The following is a 25,639-nucleotide window of genomic DNA, read 5'->3' as shown; positions in this document are numbered from 1 at the left end:
TTGTATGTGCCTTGTATTGAGTGTAACAGTCTGAGAAGATCTGGATCCCCACATGGAAAGGGCATTTTCCCACCCTATCACAGTGCATCTCAGATCCCTACCCATTTCCCCCCTTTTTGTTGATTGCCTGGCAGATCCTACTTACAAGTCAAAACACACTCCAATTATCTTTCCAGCATTTTGCTGAGAAGTTGCATTTGGAAAGATACAAGAATGCATTTTCCAAGAGATTTAATTCCTTTAAGGGAAGAGCCTCCTTTTGCCACTCGATGGAGAGAAAAGACGGTTACTCACCGTAGTAACTGTTGTTCTTCGAGATGTGTTGCTCCTATCCATTCCAGTTAGGTGTGCGCGCCGCGCGTGCATGGCATCTCGGAACTTTTTTACCCTAGCAACTCCGGCGGGCCGGCTGGCGCCCCCTGGAGTGGCGCCGCTATGGCGCCTGTTATATACCCCAGCCGGCCCGTCCGCTCCTCAGTTCCTTCTTGCCGGCTACTCCGACAGTGGGGAAGGAGGGCGGGTCTGGAATGGATAGGAGCAACACATCTCGAAGAACAACAGTTACTACGGTGAGTAACCGTCTTTTCTTCTTCGAGTGATTGCTCCTATGCATTCCAGTTAGGTGAATCCCAAGCCTTACCTAGGCGGTGGGGTCGGAGTGAGACGTGGCGGAGTGTAATACCGCGGAGCCGAAGGCTGCGTCGTCTCGAGACTGCTGCACCAACGCGTAGTGGGAGGCGAAGGTGTGGACCGAAGACTAGGTTGCCGCTCGACAGATGTCCTGGATGGGTACATGAGCCAGGAAGGCGGCCGACGAGGCGTGCGCTCTCGTGGAGTGTGCAGTGAGGCGGCATGGCGGCACACGAGCAAGCTCGTAGCAGGTCCGGATACATGCAGTGACCCAGGAGGAAATCCGTTGAGAGGATATCGGCTCGCCTTTCATGCGGTCAGCAACCGCTACGAACAGCTGGGGCGAGCGCCGGAAGGGTTTAGTCCGCTCGATGTAGAAAGCAAGCGCCCTGCGGACGTCAAGGGTGTGCAGCTGTTGTTCCCGAGGCGAGTCATGCGGCTTCGGGAAGAACACCGGGAGGAAGATCTCCTGGTTGAGGTGGAAGGCTGACACCACCTTTGGGAGGAAGGCCGGATGTGGTCGAAGCTGCACCTTGTCCGCGTGGAAGACGGTGTATGGCGGACTAACCATCAAAGCGCGGAGCTCAGAGACTCGCCTCGCTGATGTAATGGCGACGAGGAAGGCCGTCTTCCAGGAGAGGTAGAGCAGGGAGCACGTGGCTAAGGGCTCGAAAGGAGGACCCATCAGCTTGGCCAGCACGAGGTTCAAATCCCAGGTCGGGGCAGGACGCCGCCACCGGCGGGTACAAGCGGTCCAGGCCTTTGAGGAAGCGGGAAACCATCTGGTTAGAGAAGATGGACCGACCTTCCACGGATGGACGAAAGGCGGACACTGCTGCCAGGTGAACTCTCAAGGAGGAGACCGCAAGACCTTGCTCCTTAAGGTACCAGAGGTAGTCCAGGATGGTAGGGACAGGGACGGCGAAGGGATTGAGGCCTCGCTGGTCACACCAGAGCGCGAACCGCTTCCATTTCGCCAGATAGGTGGAGCGAGTGGAAGGCTTTCTGCTCTCTAGTAGGACTTGCTGAACTGCCGCGGAACAGTCCCTCTCCATGTGGGTCAACCACTCAGGTACCAAGCTGTAAGATGGAGGGACTGCAGGTTCGGATGGCGGAGCCTGCCGAAGTCCTGGGTGATGAGGTCCGGCCACAACGGAAGGAGGATGGGATCCCGAACGGAGAGCTCGAGCAGCAGGGAGTACCAATGCTGCCTCGGCCAGGCCAGAGCTACGAGAATGACGGTGGCTCTGTCCCTCCGAAGCTTCTGTAATACTCGATGGATGAGCGGGAATGGAGGGAAGGCATAGAGGAGGTGATCCTTCCAGGAATACAGGAAGGCGTCCGACAGGGATCCCGGCGCGTGACCCCGGAACGAGCAGAACAGGTGGCACTTCCTGTTCGCCTTGGATGCGAATAGGTCTACTTGGGGAAACCCCCACCTGCGGAAGATTGTGTGCATGACGTCAGGACGGAGAGACCACTCGTGGGAGAAGAAAGACCTGCTGAGATGATCGGCCAGCGTGTTCTGTACTCCTGGAAGAAAGGACGCTTCTAGGTGAATGGAGTGGGTCACGCAGAAGTCCCACAGGAGCATCGCCTCCTTGCAGAGGAGGGAAGAGCGGGCTCCGCCCTGCTTGTTCACGTAGAACATTGCTGAGGTATTGTCCGTGAACACTGTCACACAGCGGCCTTGCAGGTGGGTGCAGAAGGTGCGACAGGCCAGACGGATCGCTCGCAGCTCGCGGACATTGATGTACAGAGCGAGCTCCTGGGGCGACCACAGGTCTTGGGTGTGAAGATCGCCCAGGTGAGCTCCCCAACCGAGCGCTGATGCATCCGTGGTCAGAGTGGCGGACGGGCGAGGAGGATGGAACGGGACTCCCGCACAAACAATCTCCTGGTCCAGCCACCAGTTGAGGGACTCTAGGGTTGGCTTGGAGACTGTGACCACCATATCGATGGGATCTCGATGCGGCCGGTACACCGACGCGAGCCAAGCCTGAAATGGGCGGAGATGAAGCCGTGCGTACACGGTGACGTAGGTGCATGATGCCATGTGGCCCAGGAGGCGGAGGCAGGAGCGCACCGTCATGGTTGGGAAGGAGACGAGGTCCCGGATGAGGGAGACCATCGTCTGATGTCGAGCTCGCGGTAGGCAAGCCCGGGCCAACGAGGAGTCGAGGACCGCTCCAATGAACTCCACCCGCTGTGACGGGATCAAGGTGGACTTCTCAGTGTTGATGAGAAGCCCGAGCCGTCGGAAGAGGGACAGTATGTCTGTCAACTGGCCCATCACCAGCTGCCGAGACTGTCCGCGAACCAGCCAGTCGTCGAGATACGGGTAGACATGTATCCGACGACGGCGGAGGGCTGCGGCAACCACCACCATGCATTTGGTAAATACCCTCGGTGCGGTGGAGAGCCCAAACGGCAACACGGCGAACTGGTAGTGGGCGTTGTTGACCACAAACCGGAGGTAACGTCGATGAGGAGGATAAATCGCGACATGGAAGTAGGCGTCCTTCATGTCGAGGGCGGCAAACCAGTCTCCCGGATCCAGAGAGGGAATGATAGTCCCCAAGGTGACCATGCGAAACTTGGGCTTGAGCAGGTACTTGTTCAGCTCGCGAAGGTCCAGGATAGGACGTAGCCCCCCTTTCGCTTTGGGGATGAGAAAATAACGGGAGTAGAATCCCCTGCCCCGCCTGTCTTGAGGCACTGCTTCTATGGCACCCACGCTCAACAGAGTCTGAACCTCTTGTAAGAGGACTTGCTCGTGAGAGGGGTCCCTGAAGAGGGACAGGGAGGGTGGGTGGGAAGGTGGGGGTGAAACAAATTGAAGGCGGTATCCCGACTGGACTGTTTGAAGCACCCAGTTGTCTGTTGTTAATTGGGACCACGCCGAAAAGAAATGGGAAAGGCGGTTGTAAAATAAAGGGGAAGGATCCGGTAGGGAGAGTGATGGGCCGTCCTCGAGCGTCCCATCAAAAGGCCTGCTTGGCCCCCTGAGGGGCCTTGGAAGAGGCCTGGCCCTGGCTATGCCGATTGCCGGAAGGACGACGGCGATTTTGAGCCGGTCGCCGGTTATTGTACGGCCGATAGCGTTGCTGGTAGAAGGGCCGGGAGGGTTGCTGCCGGAAGGACCTGCGCTGTGTCGCCGGCGTGTGCATCCCTAGGGTGCGGATAGCAACGCGACCGTCCTTTAGGGTCTGGATCCGGGAATCCGTCTTCTCGGAGAAGAGACCCTGCGTGTCAAAGGGCAGGTCCTGCAGTGTATATTGCACCTCCGGTGGCAGGGTGGAGGACTGCAGCCAGGCGATGCGCCGCATCGACACGCCGGAGGCTAAGGTCCGAGCTCCGGAGTCCGCAGCGTCGAGGGCGGCCGTGATGGAGGACCTAGATGATCTCCTCCCCTCGTCCAACATCGCCGCGAACTCCTGGCGGGAGGCTGATGGCAGGAGCTCTGTGAACTTCGCCAGGGACGTCATGATGTCATAGACGTACCTGGCGAGGAGGACCATCTGGTTGGTGATGCGCATCTGTAGGCCGCCTGCCGAGTAGACCTTGCGGCCTAGCAGGTCCATGCGCCGGGCGTCTTTGGACTTAGGCGCAGGGGCAGGTTGACCGTGCCTCTCGCGGTCGTTAACCGATTGCACGACCAACGAGTCCGGGGTCGGGTGGGTATAAAGATACTCATAGCCCGTAGGGGGAACTGAGTATTTACGCTCAACCCCGTGGGCCGTGGGAGGGATGGATGCGGGTGTTTGCCAGAGCGTGGTGGCGTTTTTCTGGATTGTCTTCACAAAGGGCAACGCCACGCGCACGGGAGCGTCCGCGCCCACCACGTTGGTAATGGGGTCCTCATCCTCCTGGACCTCCGCTACTGGGAGATCCATGGCCGTCGCCACCCGGCGAAGCAGATCCTGGTGGGCCTTCAGGTCAATGGGCGGCGGTTCCTTGGCTGAAGCACCGGCCACCGCCTCGTCCGGGGAGGACGATGAGGACAAGCCCTGCACGACGGCCTCCACCGCAGGGGCTGCTGACTGCGCCTCGGCTGGGTCGTGCTGCATGGAGGACTGGAGGGCTCGCGTCGAGGTGAAGGAGCCGGCCGGCTAACCGTTGCCTCAGGGGCCCTGAGCTCGGAGGCCGAGTCTCTCGGGGGAAACAGTACGCCCTGCGTTTCATACTGGGCCCAGGGAACCCAGAAGCCCCACCGTTGAGACCCCTGAGGTTCGCCGTGTGGGGTCGGTGGCAGGTGCGCGTTGCTGTCAGCGCCGGAGGCCACCGATGCTGGGCGGGATGGCCAAGGAGGTGCTGAGGCGCTGACGGATTGTACCGCCGAAGGCGGCAGTCTGTCCGCAGATGGTGCCGAGGAATGGTGCGTGTACATCCGGTACCGGGACGGTGACCGAGACCGTCGGCCACCGCGGTGCCGGGAGCTCGACCGGTGCCGGGAGCTCGACCGGGAGCGGGATCTGCGGTGCCGCGAGTGGCTGCGGGAGTCGCGGTGCCGGGAACGGTGCCGGGACTGAGACCTCCGGCGGTGCCGACGCGACGGCGATCGGGACCTGGATCGGTGCCGGGAGTGCGACCGGTACCGGGATGACGAACAGTACCGGGACTCCGACCGGTGTCGGGATGGCGACCGGTACCGGGACGGCGAGCGGTGCCGAGATCGGGATCGGCGAGATGGCGACCTTCGTCGGGACCGGGAGCGTGACCGGGACCGGGAGCGTCGTTTGTGCCGGCGGTCTGCGGAGGGCGGCCGGATCATCATCGCCGGCTTTCCTACGGACGCGAGAGCCCACACTGGCGGTGCCGGGGGCCGGAGGCTCGGTGCCTGTACGAGCTGTATCAGCTCACGCGCTGCGGAGAATGTCTCCGGCGTCGACGGCAGTCGTGGCTCAACCGCGGACGGTGCCGGGGAGCGTGGCGGTGCCGGACTCAACGGCCCTTGCGTCGCCGGAGTCAACGGCCCGGTGCCCGCCTGGTGCACGGCCACCGCGGGAGTCGCAGGTGGCGCAATAGTCTTGGCTGAGTCCTCAGCGCGGGACTTAGCAATCGCCTTTGCCAGCCTGCGCTTCCTAGCAGGCGAAAGGGAGCGGTGCCGGGTCTTCGCAGTTGCTGGCTGAGGCTGCGGCGCCGCGGTGCCGGAGCGGCTCGGAGCAGCCGGTGCGCTCTGCACCGATGAGGCTCTCGGTGCCGGCGCGGCCTGTGCCGGGGGCTGTAACGACGCCTCCATGAGGAGCTGCTTAAGTCTATTGTCCCGCTCCTTACGCGTTCTCGGCTTGAAGGCGGAACAGATCGGACACTTGTCTGTGCAATGACCTTCGCCGAGGCAACGAAGACAGGCGTCGTGCGGGTCCCCAATCGGCATAGGCCTCTGGCAGATTGCGCAGGGCTTAAAGCCTGGTGCCTTGGGCATGAGCCCGCACCGGGGGAGGAAAGGGAGGGGAAACCCCCCTAACCTTATCACTAAAACCTAACTAACTAACTATAACAACTAACTACACGTACTATGAACTAACTATATACAAAAAACCTTTAGCGAGAGCTAGGGTAGTGGAGGACAGAGAGCACTCCACAGTTCCAACTGGCCGTCACGGGCGGTAAGAAGGAACTGAGGAGCGGACGGGCCGGCTGGGGTATATAACAGGCGCCATAGCGGCGCCACTCCAGGGGGCGCCAGCCGGCCCGCCGGAGTTGCTAGGGTAAAAAAGTTCCGAGATGCCGTGCACGCACGGCGCGCACACCTAACTGGAATGCATAGGAGCAATCACTCGAAGAAGAACTGTCACATTGGATTTCATTACAGAGTCTTAATGCAACATGACTTTATAAGGCAGCAGAAAATGACCCAATTCATATGAAAAACAACTTGGTCAGACACCCACATGAAACACGGGGAGAAAGTCTGCAATTCAAAACAGAACATCTTTGCTTGACAAGATTAGATTTTCTTTATGTGGATACGAGCTGTAAAATAAATACTCAGACTAACATTCTTTCCATTAATAATTGAGTTTCACCTATTTTCTCCAGCAGAGAATCTGGTCCTCAGATCCAACACCGTGGTCACTACAACGAGGCCAAATCCTGAAGTATATACTCAGTTTTTATTTGGTCTTTACCCAGGCAAGACTTCCCACTTAAGTCAATGAGTAAGGACTTCAAAATTTACCCCATTGTTAGTAGCACCTTTGCCTGCAGTTGCCTTAATATATTTTCATTAACAAAAGTAATTAATCTAGGTATTCTGCACCTACTGGACCAGAGTCTCATTTACACCATTCTCAATCCTGAGTAACTCCAGAGCAGAATTTGGCCTCTTGTGTGTTGCACAGAAGAGTCCTTTGCAACTGCAGATTACCAAGGGAAGTGGCTGGGGATGCTGAAAGCAATGTACTTCCACAGCAGAACTAGACAATGTTCACACTGTGCAAGGGAGGAGCAGCGGGCTGTTTGCTGCTCCTGTACTTCTAGGACCTGAAGATAGATGACTATGGGCTAATTACACAGTCCTCAAGGTTCTAAGCATATGTCAGGCAAGCCCCCTTTGTGCGTTAGCATCTTAACCTCAGAGCAAAGCCTTTCTACTGGGGCCCTGCTCCATTTCTCAGGAGAAGACCAGATATAAAAAACAGCATAAGGAAATGAGAATTGACTGGTGTTTATTTCTTATGTTGGGAAATCTTTCTTTTTTTTTTATTTTAAATCATTCCAATTCTAAACATGTGTTGGAAAAGCTGCTTTTCAAAATCTAAAGCTGCTACACAAACCAAAGCTTACATACCAACTGTTGGACCATCAAGCTGCCAGGGCTGCATTTTCCATTCCCTCTTCTAATGTATGACAGGGCACCTTTAATAGACTGAAATATAACAAATCATCTCTAAGAGCCAAACAGCCAAACCTTGTTGCCCTAAATCAAAACTCCAGTTGACTTCAGTGGGAGGCTCCTACTCAATCTGGTCCTATGTAAACTGCCAGCAATCCATAGTCATTTATGGCAAGTTCAGTAAAAGCTCATTTGATATGGAGTACACAAAGGCATGTCCCCTCAAATTGACTCTTCAGGGCTTGAGCAATCTTCTGCACTGAGAAACATGGATGTAGCTTTTATTAACTTCAGCTCTTGTTATTACAGCTCAGATCCAGCAAAGCACTTGGACACATGCTTAATAATCCCACTGACTTTTTAAGTGCTTTGCTGGATCAGGCTAACTCCTCTACACGCAGGTGTGCTAGTTTTTTCTGATAGTTTAAAAAGACAAAGCAAACACACAAACAACAAACCCTACTTAACTCCAGCGTGTTCTTAATTTGAATGTCAGATAGTGACTTGTGCCTTTGCAAAAATTCCCACCTAGAATATTTGTCCTGGACTCCATTGTCCATTGTTTTCATAATGAACACGTGTGTGTCAGAAATAGCAGCTCTCTCTTTTCTAACACTCTATGGATATTGGCAAAAATCAGACCCTCATTTCTCCAACATAGTAGCAATAGTGGAAGCTGTATTGTAGCAGGGCTTCAATATTTTCCCTTCCATGTTGCGTAACTTTGTTCTGGTAGCTAAGTGGCTACAGTATAGCTTCCACCATTGCTACCACTGGTGGAGTTGCACCAGTGTTGAAATATGTGGTTGGGGTTACCATGGAGTAGACAAAGGCTCTTCCCAAATTCATCCGATGATGTCATTTCAGGGATTGAAACATCTCTGTCATTTCCATGGCAACAGCGGCATCTCAAACACTGCACTGATACATCACAGGGGCGAAATTCAACATGTGCACTAAGGCTATGTCTATACTGCAATAAAAGAACTGCGGAGCCAAGTCTCAGAGCCTGGGTCTATTGATGGGCCTTGTGGGGCTCTGGCAGTGGGTCTAGAAATAGCAGTGTAGACATTCTGGCTCAGGCTAGAGCCTGGGCTTGGAAACCTGGCAAGAAGGGAGGGTCTCAGAGCCTGGGCTCCAGCCCGAGTGGGAACATCAACACTGCTATTTTCAGCCCCACAGTCCAGAAAGATCAAGTCAATTTACCTAGGCTCTGAGACTCGGCGCTGTGGGTTTTCTTTGCAGCATAGATATACCCAGAGGGGCCAGCACAAGGGTTATGCACACCTTAAGCTCTGTTTTGAATGTTTAAGTGGGACTTTAGGTGGTGCCTAGGCCTTGTCCTGGCCCCTCTGCAAATGGGCAAATTTCACTCCAAGCAGTTAATTAGGAAGAAAGTAGCTTCTGTCTGAAGACTAATGTCTTGGGTATGGGACCAATCCTGCATTATTCATCAGACACAGATCCTAGTCTACTCACTGAGAGATTTGCAAATGTAAGGAGTGTAGGATCAGGCCCCTATCAGCAAAGGTAGTATGGGAAGTAGGGAATGAATTAAGGCTGGAAAACTGGGTTAATGACTTAGTGAACTTTGCAAAATTTGATGGCGGGGGCCTTAAAGGTTGCTCTTCATTTCCAATCTCAGCAGTTTTGGGGTCAATGAGTCACACTTTTCATGCGGAACCAACACTGGCCTGATGTTTTTGATGACTTGCTCTTCCGTATCCCCAGGTGTCATTACAGAAATGTATTGCATGACTTCTTTCCATTACTAAGTGCGGGGAAGCTGCAGCTGAGCTAACTGGGGTATGAATGCAACATGGTGTTAACATTCCCTAGCCTGCTCAGCGCAGCTACACAGACTCTTACATTTTTCTCTTTCAAATAACTTCTGAAGGTCACTAAGCCCAAGTACTGTATTTGGGGATCCTGCTCATACCTTTCAAGCAGCAACATGGTAAGTATATGTAGTGGGTCTCTTAGGTACAAAAGCCACCTTACCCCAAGTCATCTTTGTTCTATCTAGACAGTGGAAGCAGCAGTGCCCAAACCCCACGGTAAAAGCTGCCCTTAGGGCATTTTCAGCCCACCCCACAAAGCAGAAAATGCTAATAACATTACAAGCTAGCCTGTTCCCATAGGTTTTCCTATGCTATTTTGTAGACCTGCATGTCCTATTAGGAGGACCATCTGAACTTCTGAGTGTATCCCCAAGCCAAACTCCAAATTTAGAGGTCTCCTACCACTAGTTTGGAATTCCCTTGGCCACCCAATATACTTACTCAGACACTGCACTGTTTAGAAAATGTACTTTCCCTTCAGAGCATTCACAGGACCAAATCCTGCCTTTGGATAAAACAGGAGGTGCAATGTTCATTGATGTCAAACTCAGGAGTGTCTTGTGCTGCTGGCAAGAGCTCTCCACTCACTAGGGCTAATCCAAAGCCCAATGAAGTCAATGGCACTTTTTCCATTGACTTCAATAGGCTTCGGATCAGGCCCACATAGTGCAGGGACCCATGTACAAGAACTGCAATCTCTTTACACCTTCTCTCTCCCTAGCACACAGGGGTAGCCACCAACTGGCCCAGAACACACAAAGCCACCACTTTCTTCAAGATCAGGTATTTTATTAATTTTATAAACCTAAAAGCAAACAGCTGTGGCCACCATGCTACTGGGGATGATTGAAATGATCCTGATAGGAACTCACATTAGTGGGGACAAATGCACAACACACCAATATACAGTATTTTAGGCACAGATTCAACACAGCATTTAAACACATGCTTGAGTCCCATTAAAATAAATAAGATGTAAGTGCATGCTTTGCTTCACCAGGATGGTTTGCTGAATCGGGGCTTTAAACAGTGCTTCCTATCTCCACAGCCAGAGAAGGATGGCATAAGCATGTACTAGTCCTGTAATAATATGCTTTGACGCAAGCACCTTATCTGAAGGCAGTTTAACATAATGGTATGTCAATGTGCTGTGCTCAATCTTGTTCCCGTTGAAGTCAATGGCAGCTTTGCCACCGACTTCAATGGGAACCAGAGCAGGCACTGCATTGGCATTTATCCTACAGGGTAGCTCCTCTGTGCAAATTTAGTACTGTCAATAAAATTCACAAAGATGTGCAAGCCAGACAAACAAGCTGGAGAAGAATGAGCCTCTCTCACTTGGGGATGAGTACATGGAAGTGATGGTTGCCCAGTAAAGTTACCAAAGCAGACAGCATGAATGAGACAGTGTTGATAGAGACAAAAGTGGCATTGAAGGCTGCAATAATAAAGCAGTGCGGTGACACGGAGTTAAGTGGCAGAGAAACTGGCTGGTTGAGCCAAGTGTGTGTCCTCATATTCAGACTTCTAGCAACCTACAAAAATGGGCACTGGGTATTAAGGCTCCCTAGAGTGTATTTACTCTAGAAATACCCAAGTGTTGGCACAAAATACTGAGTTTACCAAATAAAACTGGGAGGCTTTTGATAGTGGCTGAGCTAATTATTGCAGCCTACCTTTGCTCTCACTGCCAATCAGCGACGGGCTCTAATTGAGTTTCTCTACACAGATCTTGATGTATGGCACATGCCGTGTGTCTTGGGCTGCTGAAGAGCTATGTACTCTGGCACTGCACACAGATAGTCCACTGAAGTCAATGAGATGCCATGTTTGTGGGGTCAGATTCTGGCCCCCACCTCAGCTGCTTTATACAAGAGACATGTCACATGCATTAAGTCACCCTGTTACAGGAGAATGCTTTATGAAAGGGAATCCCCAAGTGGCTCAGAGCTAGTGTAGCTGCTCTTATGCTAGGAACTGGTCCCAGCATCCAGGAACTGTAAAGGTGGCAGAAAGCTACTTTTGCCTCCCTTTCCATTCCAGCGCTGAGTGCAGCTTGGCCAGACAGAGAATCTGGTCAGGGTGGTTCCGGGACTGCCCGAGATCCAGTCTAGTGTTTTAAGCTGTATGCCTGCAGAGATCAGGCAATAATTCTATCTCTCTCTCCCTGCCCCCACCAGGGCCCTGGCACATACAGGACCATGGGACCAGCCTGGCACAATGGTCCTGGGGGTAAGGTAATAGATTCACAGTAAAGACTGCTGGATTCTATCTCTATGTCTACCACTGACTGTGTCTGACTTCCGCCAACTCACTGAATCTCTCAGTTCCCCATGTGTAAAATGGGGATAATACTTTACCTCAGATGGGTGCTGAGAAGACATCATGTAAAAAGCCAACATACTACCTTCCGATACATGAAAGTTCCTGTAATGTCAATGCACACAAGACTCATCACAATGCGGGGAAGTTTCATGATTAGTTTTGGATCACAGGCTAACATCTTGTGCCTTCTAAGAGCAAGTCACAGACACATTCATGACATTTTCTTCTTCCAGTACTGATAAATAAACACCAGATGTTTCTTTGAGAACTATTGCATTTTGCAGCAGTTCAGCATTTCAGGGTTAGGGTAGGGTGACCAGATGTCCTGTTTTTAAAGGGACAGTTCTATTTTTGAGGACTTTTTTTATATAGGTACCTATTATCCCCCACCCCCGTCCCATTTTTTCACAGTTGCTATCTGGTCACCCTAGGCTAGGGAAATATTTAAAAAACCTTCTCCAAACCCCTTCTGCAGAAGTGACTTTAAGTGAGAACAAAACCAAGTACACCCCCCACAAGAAAGGACCATTCCTATCAAAAGCAATGAACAATGGAGGGAAGGTAAGAACAGAGGAATTCTCCTTCCAGAAAGCAATACTGGAAGGAGAGAGAAGCTGGGGAGAGAATGTTAACTGGGCTTAGTTATCAGTAAGCACAGACTAATAGCTGGAAAGTATCTCACAAAGGGGAATGCTGCTCTTGGTACTTTTTGATCCTCTTCCAAAACAATTCAGCTCTTAAAGGCTCCCTGTGACCTACAAAGGCCATTAAACAGGAGAATGAAAGGCTTGCACTTCTGTCTGACCCTTTTGTTCTCCCTGCAGGAAATATGGGGGATGTGGATGCTTCCATTGGAGGATGGAGTTTAGTTTCTAGGATTTATTTGTTTAATTAACTGTTTTATTTTCCTCTTTTCTTCCCAGGCCAAGCTGTTCAGTCACTCCAATTCCACTGCCGACATCAATACCTCTGATGGAAGGGACTCTACAGGCCAAGTTCTTCTCAGAGTCGCACCCCATGCAACTACACTGCAGCAGGATTGCACACGATGCCAGTCAGAGAATGATTTGTCCCAAGTGCCAAATACTGTGTTATTGTCGTCATCACTAGACACTGCTATCAATTTGTAGAGGAGAATGCTGGTGGGGGTGGGGGAGGCAAAATGGGGAGAGAGGGCTAGAACAAAACTGCATCCAGCCCCAAATTCCTGGGTTCAGGGGTCCAAATATTTTATGCCTTCCCAGACAGGGTTTCTGTCTCAATATAGTTTTCTGATATTATCATTTGCCAAGTATATTACAACATGCTCTTCATGGAGCTTCAGAACTTCTGGATAGTGTCATCCTAGCTTCACCCACATAATAAACCTTACTAATATTTTCCTTCCCCTGCCTCAGTTCCACCATCTGTAATATGGGGATAATGGTATAAAAAGTGCTTTGATATCTGCTGATGAAAAGCACCATGTAAGAGTTAAGTATTATTATTATTGTCTTGCTTCTGCCAGTCTCAGCCTCTGGGAGGTTCATTTTCTTTTTCATTGCTGTCTGCCCTATGTACTTGTAACTGCTTATTGATTGAATAGGAGACAGGATTTGTCCACTGGCTGGAATCCCAATTCAGTATAATCACTTACAAAAAACCCAGACATATGCTTAAAGTTAAACACATGCATAAGTGCTTTGTTTAATCAGGGCCTAGAGCAGGAGACTGAGAAAAAAGACTCCTAGATTCTACTCTTGGTGCCGTCACTGACTCACTTTGTGACCCTGGGTATATTTCAAGCTTGATGGGCCTCAGTTTTCCCAATCTGTAAAATGGGGATAATGATACTTCCCTACCTCACAGGGTGAGGAAGCTGCATTGACATTTGTAATGTTGTTCCAGATTTGTGGAGGAAAGGTTTGTATTATATCATCCTCCTGTTTGGCTGTGCCAGAACTTGAAATCAGAGAGCGAGAATGGCTGTGATTTCAAATCAGATCCCCATGTATTCCATAATGTCTGTTATGACTGGACCAGGCACCACCATATGGAAGGTGTAGCAGCTTTGGCTAGTTTTAAGGGTCTTGTGGGTAATCACAAGTGAAGTTTGGGAAAAAGTAAGAGATGGGCTCAAAGCAAAACCCTAGTTCTGAACCTCCTTGAGCTTTAGAAAACTTCAGATCTGAACCTGGCTGCCAACTTTGTAGTTTGGGACTAGCTCCAAGAAAAATCCTATAATAAAATAGCCTGGGAATTTTGAATGTAGGAGAAGGAAGACAAAATAAGTGAGCAGAGAAAGAAACAGGAAGCAAAGCCGCAGAAAAAATTGAGGTTATTTTACCTCATGTCTGTCCCAATCAGCACATTTCAAAAGAGGAGCCATGGCACTGGAGATTATGTCCGCATCCACAAAAATCTTCCTATTATCTTCATTTCCCTTCCTTCCCAAGTGTGTTGCAGTGCTGCTGGCTTTATGCTTATACTGCATTTGTCAAGAAAGACACGTTCTCTGTGTGACTATCCAGTCCTTGGATGAGACTTGCATGAAAGGGATAGATACCACTGAAATGAATGAGAAAACAGTGCTAAAAGTTGCCTCAATTCATTCCCAAGATGACAGCTCCTACCCAGCAGGCATGGGTTCCCTGGGGGCACATCAGGCAACTCCAGCAGAGGACTCTTTCCACCTGCCACAACTGGTCACAGTCTGCTTCTCCACTGCCAGAACACCGACCGTCTCGGAGTGATTAATGTTTCATTGTGAGGGCTGCATGTGTGCTACCAGGGACAGGCTGAAATAACCTTGATAGTGCTGCCCCACAATGGACAGCTAGTATAAATCTGCAGTGTTTCTAAACATTACGTTTAGGAACCCTGTGTCACTGCAGTGGCTACAGGTGCTACAGTTTCTGTCAATGGCCCCTTTCTGGTCCGCCAAGCCCTCTCTAGGTAGGGAAACTAAACTTGAAACTGCTGGAATAGTTCATTGATTTTCATTGTCCAAGCTGACAGGAATGCAAGAAAACTCACTTCACTCTGCTCACGTGTCGTACCCTTTCTCAGCCCTGACCTTTTCTGTCTTATCTATTTAGATTCTAAGCTCTTCATGGCAGGGATTGTCTGCTGCTCTATTTGTACAGAACCTAGCACAATGGGATCCTGTCCTAGACTGGTCCTTAGGCAATACCATAACAACATAATTAATAATAATAGTAATAGAACAAAACTCATACAAAATGAAAATGAAATTGGATTTTAAGTTTCTCTCTCTTTTAACATATTTAAGGTGTTAGCCACATAGGTTAAAATTGTTTATCTACAACAAAAAACATGTTTTATTTAGTGTCCCTTTATGGCTGCTACTTTAACATCAGGGCTTCCTGCATCCAGGTTATTTTCCCCACCTGGGCTGCGTAAGGGGAGGGCAGCAGAGCAGCAGCTCCTGATGCTTGCCTCACAGCACATCCAAGCAGGGGCGGCTCTAGGAATTTGGCCGCCCCAAGCAGGGCAGCACGCCGCGGGGGGCGCGCTGGCGGTCGCCGGTCCCACGGCTCCGGGGGACCTCTTGCAGACATGCCTGCGGAGGGCCTGCTGGTCCCGCGGCTCTGGTGGAGGATCCACAGGCATGACTGCGGATGCTCCACCGGAGCCGCCTGCCGCCCTCCCGGCAAAATGCCGCCCCAAGCGCGTGCTTGGTGCGCTGGGGTCTGGAGCCGGCCCTGCATTCAAGGTGAGGAAAGTGACCTGGATGTACGGAGCGCTTGGTGTTGCTCCTCGCTCCCTTCCTTACAGCCCCCTAGGGGGGTGCAGAGGAATGTTGGGATGTGTGTGTGAGCAGTATCTGTATATCAGCCAGGGGCAGCTCTAGCTGTTTTGCTGCCCCAAGCACGGCAGTTAGGCAGCCTTCAGCGGCTTGCCTGTGGGAGGTCCGCTGGTCCCGCGGCTTCGGCAAATCCGCCACCGAATTGCCGCCGAAGCTGCGGGACCGGTGGACCTCCCACAGGCAAGCCGCCGAAGGCTGCCTGACTGCCGCCCTCGCAGGGACCGGCAGGGCGCCCCCTGCGGCCTGCCGCCCCAAGCACACGCTTGGAGCGCTGGTGCCTGGAGCCGCCGCTGATATCAGCACTGCTACTGCCCTCCCACCAGGAGGAAGCAGGGAGTAATCTGGCACTCCCCCATGCGGCACTCCCCTGCCAGGCGGGAGCAGTTTGACTCTACACCAGCAAAGTGCACCTTTGCGCTGCTGCACAGCGCCCCCTTGACCAGGGCTCCCCTGGGCAGTTGGCTGGGTGACTCACCCCTAAGGCCAGCCTTGCTCATGCTCATTTGCTCTCCACTATATCTCTATTATGGGCTACACATTCACACACCCACCACTCACTCTTCCTGGCCCACAGACTATCCTCTAGTTCACCTGCCCATTATTGCCAATATAGCTCACCTTTCACCTTTTGCATAAGAACCACACTTGGGCCTGCCCAATCGCAGTTTCTGGTGCCAGTCAAGATGCTATAGAGCTCCCCTTGTGGTTGATCTATATATAGCAAGTTACAGGGTATTCTTAAAAAGAACATGAGTACGTGTGGCACCTTAGAGACTAACACATTTATTCTTATGCATTGTTCTTTGCATTTGTTAACACAACTGGTTCTAGTTCTGTGTGTCACACAGACATACATACCTACCTCACACTGCAGTTCTCTCCATGGAAACCTAATAGGTTTATGAAGTATAACCTAATAGGAGCACATCTCTTCTGGAAATTCTGGTCATAGGAGCGTAGCTAGGGAACAGTTTTGGTTTAGGGCTACATGCGTAAAATATGTTGTGAGCTTTGGGGCACACTTGTAGCTAGCCTGTACTTTTAAAATTCAGTCAGTAAGGAGGTATCTCTTAAAAGTCAGTCCACAAATAATCAAGATACCACAGGATTGTGAAATTATACTAAATATTTTCTAGGTTTTCATTCTTTTACTGTAGTATTGTGTTGGGAACTTGGGACAAATGCAAAGGTCCTGCCTCTGTTTTTACTTTGCTTACCCAGGCAAAATTTGGCAAGTAAAGACTGATTACAAATTTCAGAATGCCTATTGAATCTTATCCAGGGGTTTTAACTTAATGTCCCAGTATAAGTTAATTTGGACAGCTGTTCCACAATCTTAACACATGGGTGAGAGTTAGTAAACGAAATTTGGGAATGACCCAGCTTGTTAGAAAGAGTAGCCTAACTCTTCTGTATGATCATAGATGGTTACCAAGGAAACTTCCTCTTCCTTCAGTAAAGTTAAAGAAGCTACAGTATTTTCCTTGGTGAAGCTGTCAGGTGCATGGATCCCACTACTAGAACATTTGAAAGAGTATGTGGAGTCTCTATAGGGTGACCAGATGTTCAGATTTTATAGGGACAGTCTTGATTTTTGGGTCTTTTTCTTATATAGGCTCCTATTACCCCTCCCACCCCCGTCCCGATTTTTCATATTTGCTGTCTGGTCGCCCTAAGTCTCTACTACACAGAGTAATCAAGGGCAAGAAGAAATTTCTGGACAAGTTCCTCCCTAACTCTGATCTTCACTACTTCCCCCTAACCATGACAAAAGGCAGCCAGGTACAACTCACAGCCAGCAACTCCCCAAACTGCCAAATCAGCCTTTTAAGAAGCCACTCCCAAATCCTGTCAATTATGTCCTAATGAAGTTTAATTTTTGCTACTGTTTATTATTAACAAAAATAATTAGTTACTTTATTTGGAGCCCAAAATGTGCTAAGGGCTTTATGGTCAAATATGAGGGCAAGATCCTTGCCCCAAGGAAGTTACAATCTCTTTGGTAATATTTCAGTGGAGGAGGGGGGAAGGGATGTGGTGCACAGCAAGCAATGAAGCAGTTAGGTTCAGCAGGATTCTGGGTATGACCACCGGTTTCACTATCATTTATTGGAGAGGGTGATTACTAGGCCTCATTGAAGAAATGTTTTGCTGGGGAACTTACTTGACCAAGGAAAAGGTGGAAGCCAGGCCAGGAGGGGTTCCAGGAACTGGGCAGCCACAGCGGCAGAGCGGTGGGACGGCAGCAGCTAGCTAAGGGAGCGGTGAATGGCTGCAGGGAGCAGGCTGCTTGGCAGGCACTATGTGGGCAGGAGGCCAGGAGCAGGCGTCTGTGGCTACACGAAGCGCTAAGTGTCAAAAGCACCAGCTGGAGGAGAGCTCAGCGCGCTCTGTCCCTCTCCAGGCGGCTCTAAAATTACGCCGCCCAAGCAGGGCCCAGCGCGCCGCCCCTTCCCCCCCCCGGGGCGGCGGGGCAGGCGGTGCGGCGGTCGCGGGCTCCGCGGCTCGGTGGCGGGGTGCGGGTTCGCGGCGGCCGCAGCCTGCGGGCGCCGGCGGCGAGCCCGAGCCGCCTCGCCACCGCGCGCACCGCCGCCGCCCCCTGCGGGGCGCTGAAGCGGGAGGGGAAGAAGAGAGACCAGTCATGCCTCGCTCGCGGCGCCGCCCCCCCCCCGCCCCCCCGCCCCGCCCCCCCCCGCCGCCCGCTTGCGCGCGCTGCTGGGGCCTGGGCCGCCCCCCCTGCCACCCACCTCCCTGGACGATCCTGGGACGCGCAGCGCGCGCGCCGCTGGGCGCGCGCTCTTGACGCTGGTGCCGCTTGCGCGCTGGCTGGCTTGCACGGTTGGAGAGACGCGGTGCTGCACCTGTTTGCTGCAAATGCTGCAGTGTAGCCAAGCGGGTGTGAAGTGGAGGCCAGTGGCTGGGATTGGTGAGAGGCTGCATGTGGCTGGGGAGGATTTTCATGGCAGCATTTTGGCTAGACTGAGGGGGGCAGAGGTGACGGGACTTTCCGCATGGACCTGGCTGGGCCTGGGTGCAGAGGCGCTCGCCGGGCCCCCTGGCTGCCCACCCACTGGGCGAGAGCAGAGGCGAAGGGGGGCCAGCGGGGGCGGCGCTGTGGGTAGCCCCGAGGCAGGTAGAGGGAGGCTCAAGGGGCCTTCTCAGCCACGAGGTGGCAGCACGACGCTCTGGCCCCAGCCGCTCCTTCCTCTATGGTCACTGCGGGGAGACAGGCACTGGAGTTGGTCGCTCCAGCCTTTCTCTCGATGGTAAGAAACGTCATCACAGGGCGTCGGCGTCGCTGGTGCTGGTTGGGTGGCCGCGAGTTCGGGTGGGAGGAGCAGGAGGGGCGCCCAGGTAAGAGATGCGGGGCCAGCGCCAGCTGGGGTGGTAACTGGTGCGGGAGAGGGGAGCTGGGGCCGCGGCCGGGGGCTGTGGGGGGCCGCCGGGGACCCGGGAGGGGCGCTGGGGTGGGGGAGGTACAGGCTGTCCAGCGTCCCGTGCCCTCCATGTCTCTTGGGCAGAGCCCACCGCCCTGCTGTTGCTCCCGCCCCCAGGATCCCAGTGCCTGGCCTGGCCCAGACTGGTCCGTTCCTCCGCGCAGTTGGCAGCGCTCTGCGTAGTCGGTGTCACGTCCCCCGCCGCCCGTGTAGTTAGGCCCCCTCCCCCTTTGCGTGAACCTTTCACCCAGCCAGAGGGGAGAGAAGCATTTTTTAACAATTAGGAAAACATGATTATCAAACCCAGAGAAGTGGCTGGGGGACCCAGGGTACGCGTAGCTTGAAAGTGTTTTAAGCTCACTTTTAAAAATCAGCTTGATTTCAAGATGACAGTACCCATTTAATCTGTGACAATGCAGGAAGTCTCAAGTCTTGAAATTAGAAAATTTAAGTAATGGGAAAATGGATTTCATGTTTGCTTTACTTCCACTCATACAGCTCTGTCATGTTTCTGTTGTTGTTTCTTCAGGGCCATACGTGTGTGTTGTATTTCATCTTTCACTTTTTTCAAGTTTCTCTGCCCTAAAGTGTTTACAGTCTGACAGGGGTGGGCAGACTACGGCCTGGGGGCCACATCTGGTCCATCAGACATTTTAATCCGGCCCTTGAGCTCCCACTTGGGAGCGGGGTTGGGGCTTGCCCTGCTCTGCACGTGCTGTGGTTCTGCGCAGCCCCCGGAAGCAGCGGCATGTCCCCCTTCCAGCTCTATGGGTAGGGGCAGCCAGGGGGCTCCATATGCTGCCCCTGCCCCAAGCGCCAGCTCTGCAGCTCCCATTGGACAGGAATCGCAGCCAATGGGAGCTGCACGGGCGGCACCTGCGTACAGGGCAGAGTGCAGAGCCTCCTGGCCGTGCCTCTGCATAGGAGCGGAGGAGAGACATGCTGCTGCTTATGGTTGTTGCTTGAAGTAAACACCACCTGAAGCCTGCACCCATGGTTCCCTCCTGTGCCACAACCCCCTGCCCTAGCCCTGACCCTCCTCCTGCCCTTTGAGCCCCTCGGTCCCAGCCTAGAGCACCCTCCTGCACCCCCAACCCCTCATTCCCAGCCCCACCCCAGAGCCCAAATCCCCAGATGGAGCCCCCCCTGCACCTCCAACCCCCTCCCCCAGTCTGGACCCTCCTACAACCTGAACTCCTTTCTGGCCCCACCCCAGAGACCTCACCCCCTCCTGCAACCCAACCTCCAATTTGGTGAGCATTCAAGGCCCACCATACAATTTCCATACCCAGATGTGGCCCTCGGGCCAAAAAGTTTGCCCACCCAGATCTAAGGCCTCAATCTTGGCATGAGCTCCAAGTGGGTCGACCCTCATTCCCATAGGATGCGTATTGCAGGATCCATTGTCCTCGTCCCATGAATCTGTACAAAGTCCAATTGATTTTATTGGGATGCGATATAGGTGGAGAGGTATATGGTACTGGATCCTGATGCAGGACTGTGGCCTTGGAAAAATAGTATCTCACTGCCTATCAGAACATGATATGATTACTAAAGGCTTCTTATTGCTGAAACTACTTTATATGCCACTATTTGAATATATGCACTGTAAAAATGATAAACAAAAGAAAAGTATGAAGTGAATTAACAATACTAAGTACTGAAGTGCAATCTCTTTATCCTGAACATGTAACTTACAAATGCAGATTATTTTTTTGGTTACATAACTGCACTCAAAAACAAAACTGTGTAAAACTTTAGAGCTACAAGTCCACTCAGTTCTACTTCTTATTCTGCCAATCGCTAAGACGAACAAGTTTGTTTACATTGACGGGAGATACTGCTGCCTGCGTCTTATTTACAATGTCACCTGAAAGTGAGAACAGGCGTTTGCATGGCACTTTTGTAGCCGGCATTGCAAGGTGTTTACATGCCAGAAATGCTAAACATTTGTATGCTCCTTTATGCTTCGGCCACCATTCCAGAGGACATGCTTCCATGCTGATGATGCCCCTTAAAAAAAATAATGCATCAATTAAATTTGTGCCTGTACTCTGGGGGTGGGGGGGAATTGTATGTCTTCTACTGTGTTTTACCAGCATTCTGCATATATTTCATGTTATAGCAGTCTCAGATGATGACCCAGCACATGTTCGTTTTAAGAACACTTTCACAGCAGATTTGACAAAACACAAAGAAGGTACTGATGTGAGATTTCTAAAAATAGCTACAGCACTCGACCCAAGGTTTAAGAATCTGAAGTGCCATCCAAAATCTGAGAGGGATGAGGTGTGGAACTTTTTTTTTTAGAAGTTGTAAAAGAGCAACACTCCGATGCGGAAACTACAGAACCCAAACTGTCCAAAAAAGCCCCACTCAACCTTCTGCTGGTGGCATCTGACTTAGATGATGAAAATGAACATGTGTCAGTCCGTACTGCTTTGGATCGTTATCAGGTAGAACCCATCATCAGCATGGAAGCATGTCCTCTAGGATGGTGGTTGAAGCATGAAGGGACATATGAATCTTTAGCACAACTGGCACGTAAATATCTTGCAATGCCAGCTACAACAGTGCCATGCAAATGCCTTTTCTCACTTTCAGGTGACGTTGTAAACAAGAAGCAGGCAGCATTATCTCCTGCAAATTGTAACCAACCTTGTTTGTCTGAGTGATTGGCTGACCAAAAAGTAGGACTGAGTGGATTTGTAGGCTCTAAAGTTTTACATTGTTTTATTTTTGAATGCATTTTTTTTTCATAATTCTACATTTGTAAGTTCAACTTTCATGATAAAGAGATTGCACTACAGTACTTTATGAGGTGAATTGAAAAACACTTTTTTTTCAGTGCAGATATTTGTAATCAAAAATAAATATCAAGTGAGCACTGTACACTTTGTATTCTGTGTTATAATTGAAATTAATATATGTAGTATATTATATATATGTAAAATGTAGTAAACATACACAAATATTTAAAATAAATGGTATTCTATTGTTTAACAGCACAATTAATCACGATTAATTTTTTTAGTCACTTGACAGCCCTAATTCTTATTTCTGATCCTAATTTTATTTTGTTTGTTTGTTTCCAGAGTATTCCTATGCATATTCAACTTCTATAAAGAAATGACCACACAGGTAAATACACAGGAGTAATTAAACTAATCTGTCTAGTTTGATTTGTGACCATTCTTATAACGTGGATGTTCTTTTTCATTTCAGTACAGTATTCTCTTCAAGCAAGAACAAGGTGAGGCGATACTAACATGGTATTGTGCTGTTAATTTTTCTTACCTAAAATCTTTATTGCCTTGGATGATTTAAAATGAGTACTAACAGATAGATTTGTGAAATGTTGCATTCTCACTAAGTCTAAATCTGAGTGGGTTTTACGGTATTTTTAGCTGCAGTGATCATGGTAAATAAAATTGGCTTTAATGCTGCATAGGCATGATCCAAAGCACTCCAAAGTCAACAAAAGGACTCCTATTGACTTCAGTGGGCTTTGGATCAGGCCCTATGAGAACCTTCCCAATCCCCATTACTTTTTTGTAGACTGGTTCAGGTGTACTTGAGAATGCATGGATTCATAGGCAAGCCCATGATCCATTAGGCTGTTTACTGTGACCACGGCTCCCTGGATTCTGTGGTTCTACAGCATGTGCCACAGAATCTTGCAGCAGAATCCCATGCTTTCATGAGTGACAGTATTCCCAACTGCAGATACCATGAGCTTCCTCCCTGACAACTTTTCCATTGTAGTTACGAATTGTTAATACAAACGTCTGTATCACATTTGATTTACTGAGCTCCTAAATTTCTAACACAATGAATACTATACTATACTGATTTTTCATTTTTGAATCTGATTGTTTTTGTTAAATTTCCCTGTTTTTGTTTTGTTTTGTTTTGTAAACTACCTGAACCTGACACAGAATTTCAAAGTCTGTTGGACTGAAATGCCACAGTAACCAGAAGCTTTGCTGCAGAATTTAGGTCCAGCTGGCTACATGGTTCACATGGCCTTGACCAGGACTTGCATTGTGCTATGGGTAGAGTCTAACATGGCTGCTGCTGTCAGATACCATGCTTGCTAGCTTTCCATTCTGTTCTTTTTTTTAATGTATATGTTCTCAGTATGACATGAGAATTATAGGTAAGAGGGGAAGGTACTGTTAGCTGATTCTGCACATTATTAGTGCTTCCTTCTGCTTATAGTAGGAAGTAAGAACAAGCAACTGCTGTGGGTAAATACACCTGCTTGATTCCAAGAAACACCATTGTTTTCTCTCTAATATTTGTGCTCTCTTCCAGCACATGATGATGCCATTTGGTCAGTTGCATGGGGAAAGAATAAAAGAGATGGTTCTGAAACTGTAATCTCTGGATCTTTAGATGATCTAGTGAAGGTCTGGAAATGGTAAGTGAGGAGTTCAATAAACATTGGTTAAACTGATTAACAATTGGAAATACAATGTAAACTAGTGCAGAAATACAGTATTCTTTCCTTTCTCTAGCCCCCAGAACATCAGTAGCTGTGCACTGCACAGTAAGTAGCAGAGCACTTTGCTTTGTTGAAATGGGGGCTAGGGCTGGGGAAACAAGCTGAAAAAAAAGGTTGTAGTAGTGCTACGCACAAACTGTCTGCTTTCACTGTTCACCTGGAGTCAGTGAAATGCTTTTAAAAAAAAACAAAAAAAGAGGTGGGTGCAATACCTGAAATTACTCTTAATTAGTTTGTTTTTGTTTGTGTTTTTAACAAAAGGACTGATGAAAAATTAGATCTACAGTGGACTTTAGAGGGCCATCAACTGGGTGTGGTATCAGTAGATATCAGCCACACAGGTACCATTGCAGCATCGAGTTCCCTAGATGCTCATATTCGTCTTTGGGATTTAGAAACTGGCAAACAGATCAAGTCCATAGATGCTGGTCCTGGTAAGATCTTGGTGCTAATTTGGTTATTTGTAATCTCTGCAATGTGCGTATTTATACAGTACAGTAGAGAACTAACATACTAGCTGGGAGTGTCTAGCTTTTTTGTATAGTGTCACAACGGTCTCCTTCCTTTTGCAAAACAAAGATATGAGATTAACAGGCATTCACTTGCATATACTTTACCAATGCACGCTATACTGGTATAAACCAGTGTTAAACTGATGTCTCTCTGTTTGGGGTTGCACTGATAACAATCTATTTAAAAACTGATTTTAGTTAAACTAGTGCAACTTCTAGGTGTTGACAAGGCTTTCATGTAATCCTGCTGGCTTTATTCACTATCTCTATTGTGACTATTTTTTGTTGAGGATGCATAAGGCAGAATCAAATCCAGTTATCTCATAGGTGTAGTGATGAGAGAGTCTAGTGGTGGCAAAAAACCCCTATTCAAATACACAGTGATGGCTGAGATTTGCATATTAAGGTACCAGGTTTGCTGCAGGTGCACTTTGAAACTCAGTACTGTACAGAGGGTGCTTGCTTATGAAATGCATGCAAATAAAAAAAAAGGCTTAAGTCTAGATAAGCCTTGACAAGCACTGAATTCCAATTTGGAGGGCACAAGATGTTAACCAAAGGATTTAAATATTATAATAAGGAATATTGGTAGATCGACCTTGTAGGTCAGAGAATGAATGACTAAGCACATATATAATAAATCTGTGAAGCACGGAGCACCAGGCTAAGCAGATAACTGTAAAAAGTCACCATATTCTATTTCAATGAATAATGACCTGCTCTGCACTCTTTCCTTCTATCTGTAAGTGCTTTCTGTCTCTGTTGCTGGGCCAGCTCTCCAGTGCTGCTTCTGACAAAGGCAACAGTTCTTTCTTCTAATGGTTTTCAAGCAAATAAGAGGATTTTTTATTTATTTATTTTGAAGGAAACGATAGCTAATGCCATTTAACACTATTAATGTGCTGCTGTTCTAGGAGGATGCCCTAGACTAAGATCTTCCTGGAAAATGTCATCTGTGATTAAGCTGAAAAACCAACCCCTTAAGTGTTTATTCTGTCAGCTTTTGTTAGCTTGGTGTGAATTTAACTTTTGTGGCTGAAGTGCAGGGGAATAAACTGTCTGTGAACAGGTATACGTGGAATTAACATTGTTGGCTAAAAACTATTAAGATTAAATATACCAAATATTTTTTCTTTTTTGTACAGTTGATGCCTGGTCGTTGGCTTTTTCACCAGATTCCCAGTATCTTGCAACAGGAAGTCATGTAGGAAAAGTGAACATTTTTGGTGTTGAAACTGGAAAAAAGGAATATTCTCTGGACACTAGAGGGAAATTCATCCTTAGCATTGCATATGTAAGAACTTAACTGATGTTCTCTTCTGTTAAAGTATCATCCTTGTCATCTGCTGTAAATCACTCATTTTCTGATACTGTATTCACAACGTTAACAGGAACCCTTATTTAAAAAACAACAACACAGACTTCCTACGTACGCATCATCCACTTCTAGGCAATAACCTCCTAAAGAAAGCACTTTACTTCTGCTTATAATTGCCATTGGCCTTTCCTGTATGTATAATGGTCCTTTATTCCAACTTAACTGATGAATTGGACCAGCCTTACAGGTAATACAAGCTCTCTATAATGCTCTTGCTCTTCCAGCAAGGATATCATACCATTACAGATACCAATTAAATCTCTGAATTCCCCTTTAGGAGGTAACTTTGTTGATGGTGAAACTGAGGCATAAGAAGTTTGAATAACTTTTCCTAGGTGAGACAGAAAACTATTGAAAAGCGCA

The 25,639-nt window shown here is 49.4% G+C and overlaps 2 protein-coding genes across 5 annotated transcripts in view; one reads left to right on the top strand and one right to left on the bottom strand.

Moving 5' to 3' along the window:
• CRABP1 (cellular retinoic acid binding protein 1) overlaps positions 1 to 16,191 on the bottom strand; it is a 48,933-nt gene extending 32,742 nt beyond the window's left edge. The window contains exons 1-2 of the mRNA XM_039490165.1: positions 16,061 to 16,191; positions 13,961 to 14,181 (exon numbers count right to left, since the gene is read on the bottom strand). The gene's annotated coding sequence lies outside the window, so the exon portion shown is untranslated. The remainder of the gene's footprint in view (positions 1 to 13,960; positions 14,182 to 16,060) is intronic.
• Positions 16,192 to 18,657: 2,466 nt separating this feature from the next.
• Positions 18,658 to 25,639, top strand: part of WDR61 (WD repeat domain 61) — an 18,798-nt gene continuing 11,816 nt past the window's right edge. The window contains exons 1-6 of one of the 4 annotated variants that reach the window (XM_039491132.1): positions 18,658 to 18,796; positions 21,975 to 22,020; positions 22,105 to 22,132; positions 23,197 to 23,302; positions 23,648 to 23,820; positions 25,044 to 25,192. In XM_039491132.1, the coding sequence (XP_039347066.1) occupies positions 22,009 to 22,020; positions 22,105 to 22,132; positions 23,197 to 23,302; positions 23,648 to 23,820; positions 25,044 to 25,192 (468 nt within the window). In that variant the 5' untranslated portion in view covers positions 18,658 to 18,796; positions 21,975 to 22,008. Of the gene's footprint in view, positions 18,797 to 19,157; positions 19,209 to 21,974; positions 22,021 to 22,104; positions 22,133 to 23,196; positions 23,303 to 23,647; positions 23,821 to 25,043; positions 25,193 to 25,639 lie in introns of those variants that run through there. The other 3 variants (XM_039491129.1, XM_039491131.1, XM_039491130.1) reach the window with 3 other exon arrangements.

Source organism: Mauremys reevesii, linkage group 10 (genome assembly GCF_016161935.1).
Source record: "Mauremys reevesii isolate NIE-2019 linkage group 10, ASM1616193v1, whole genome shotgun sequence".
Classification (NCBI taxonomy): Eukaryota; Metazoa; Chordata; order Testudines; family Geoemydidae; genus Mauremys; species Mauremys reevesii.
Note: the sequence above shows the minus strand (reverse complement) of the source record. Positions and strands in the feature narration are given on the sequence as shown.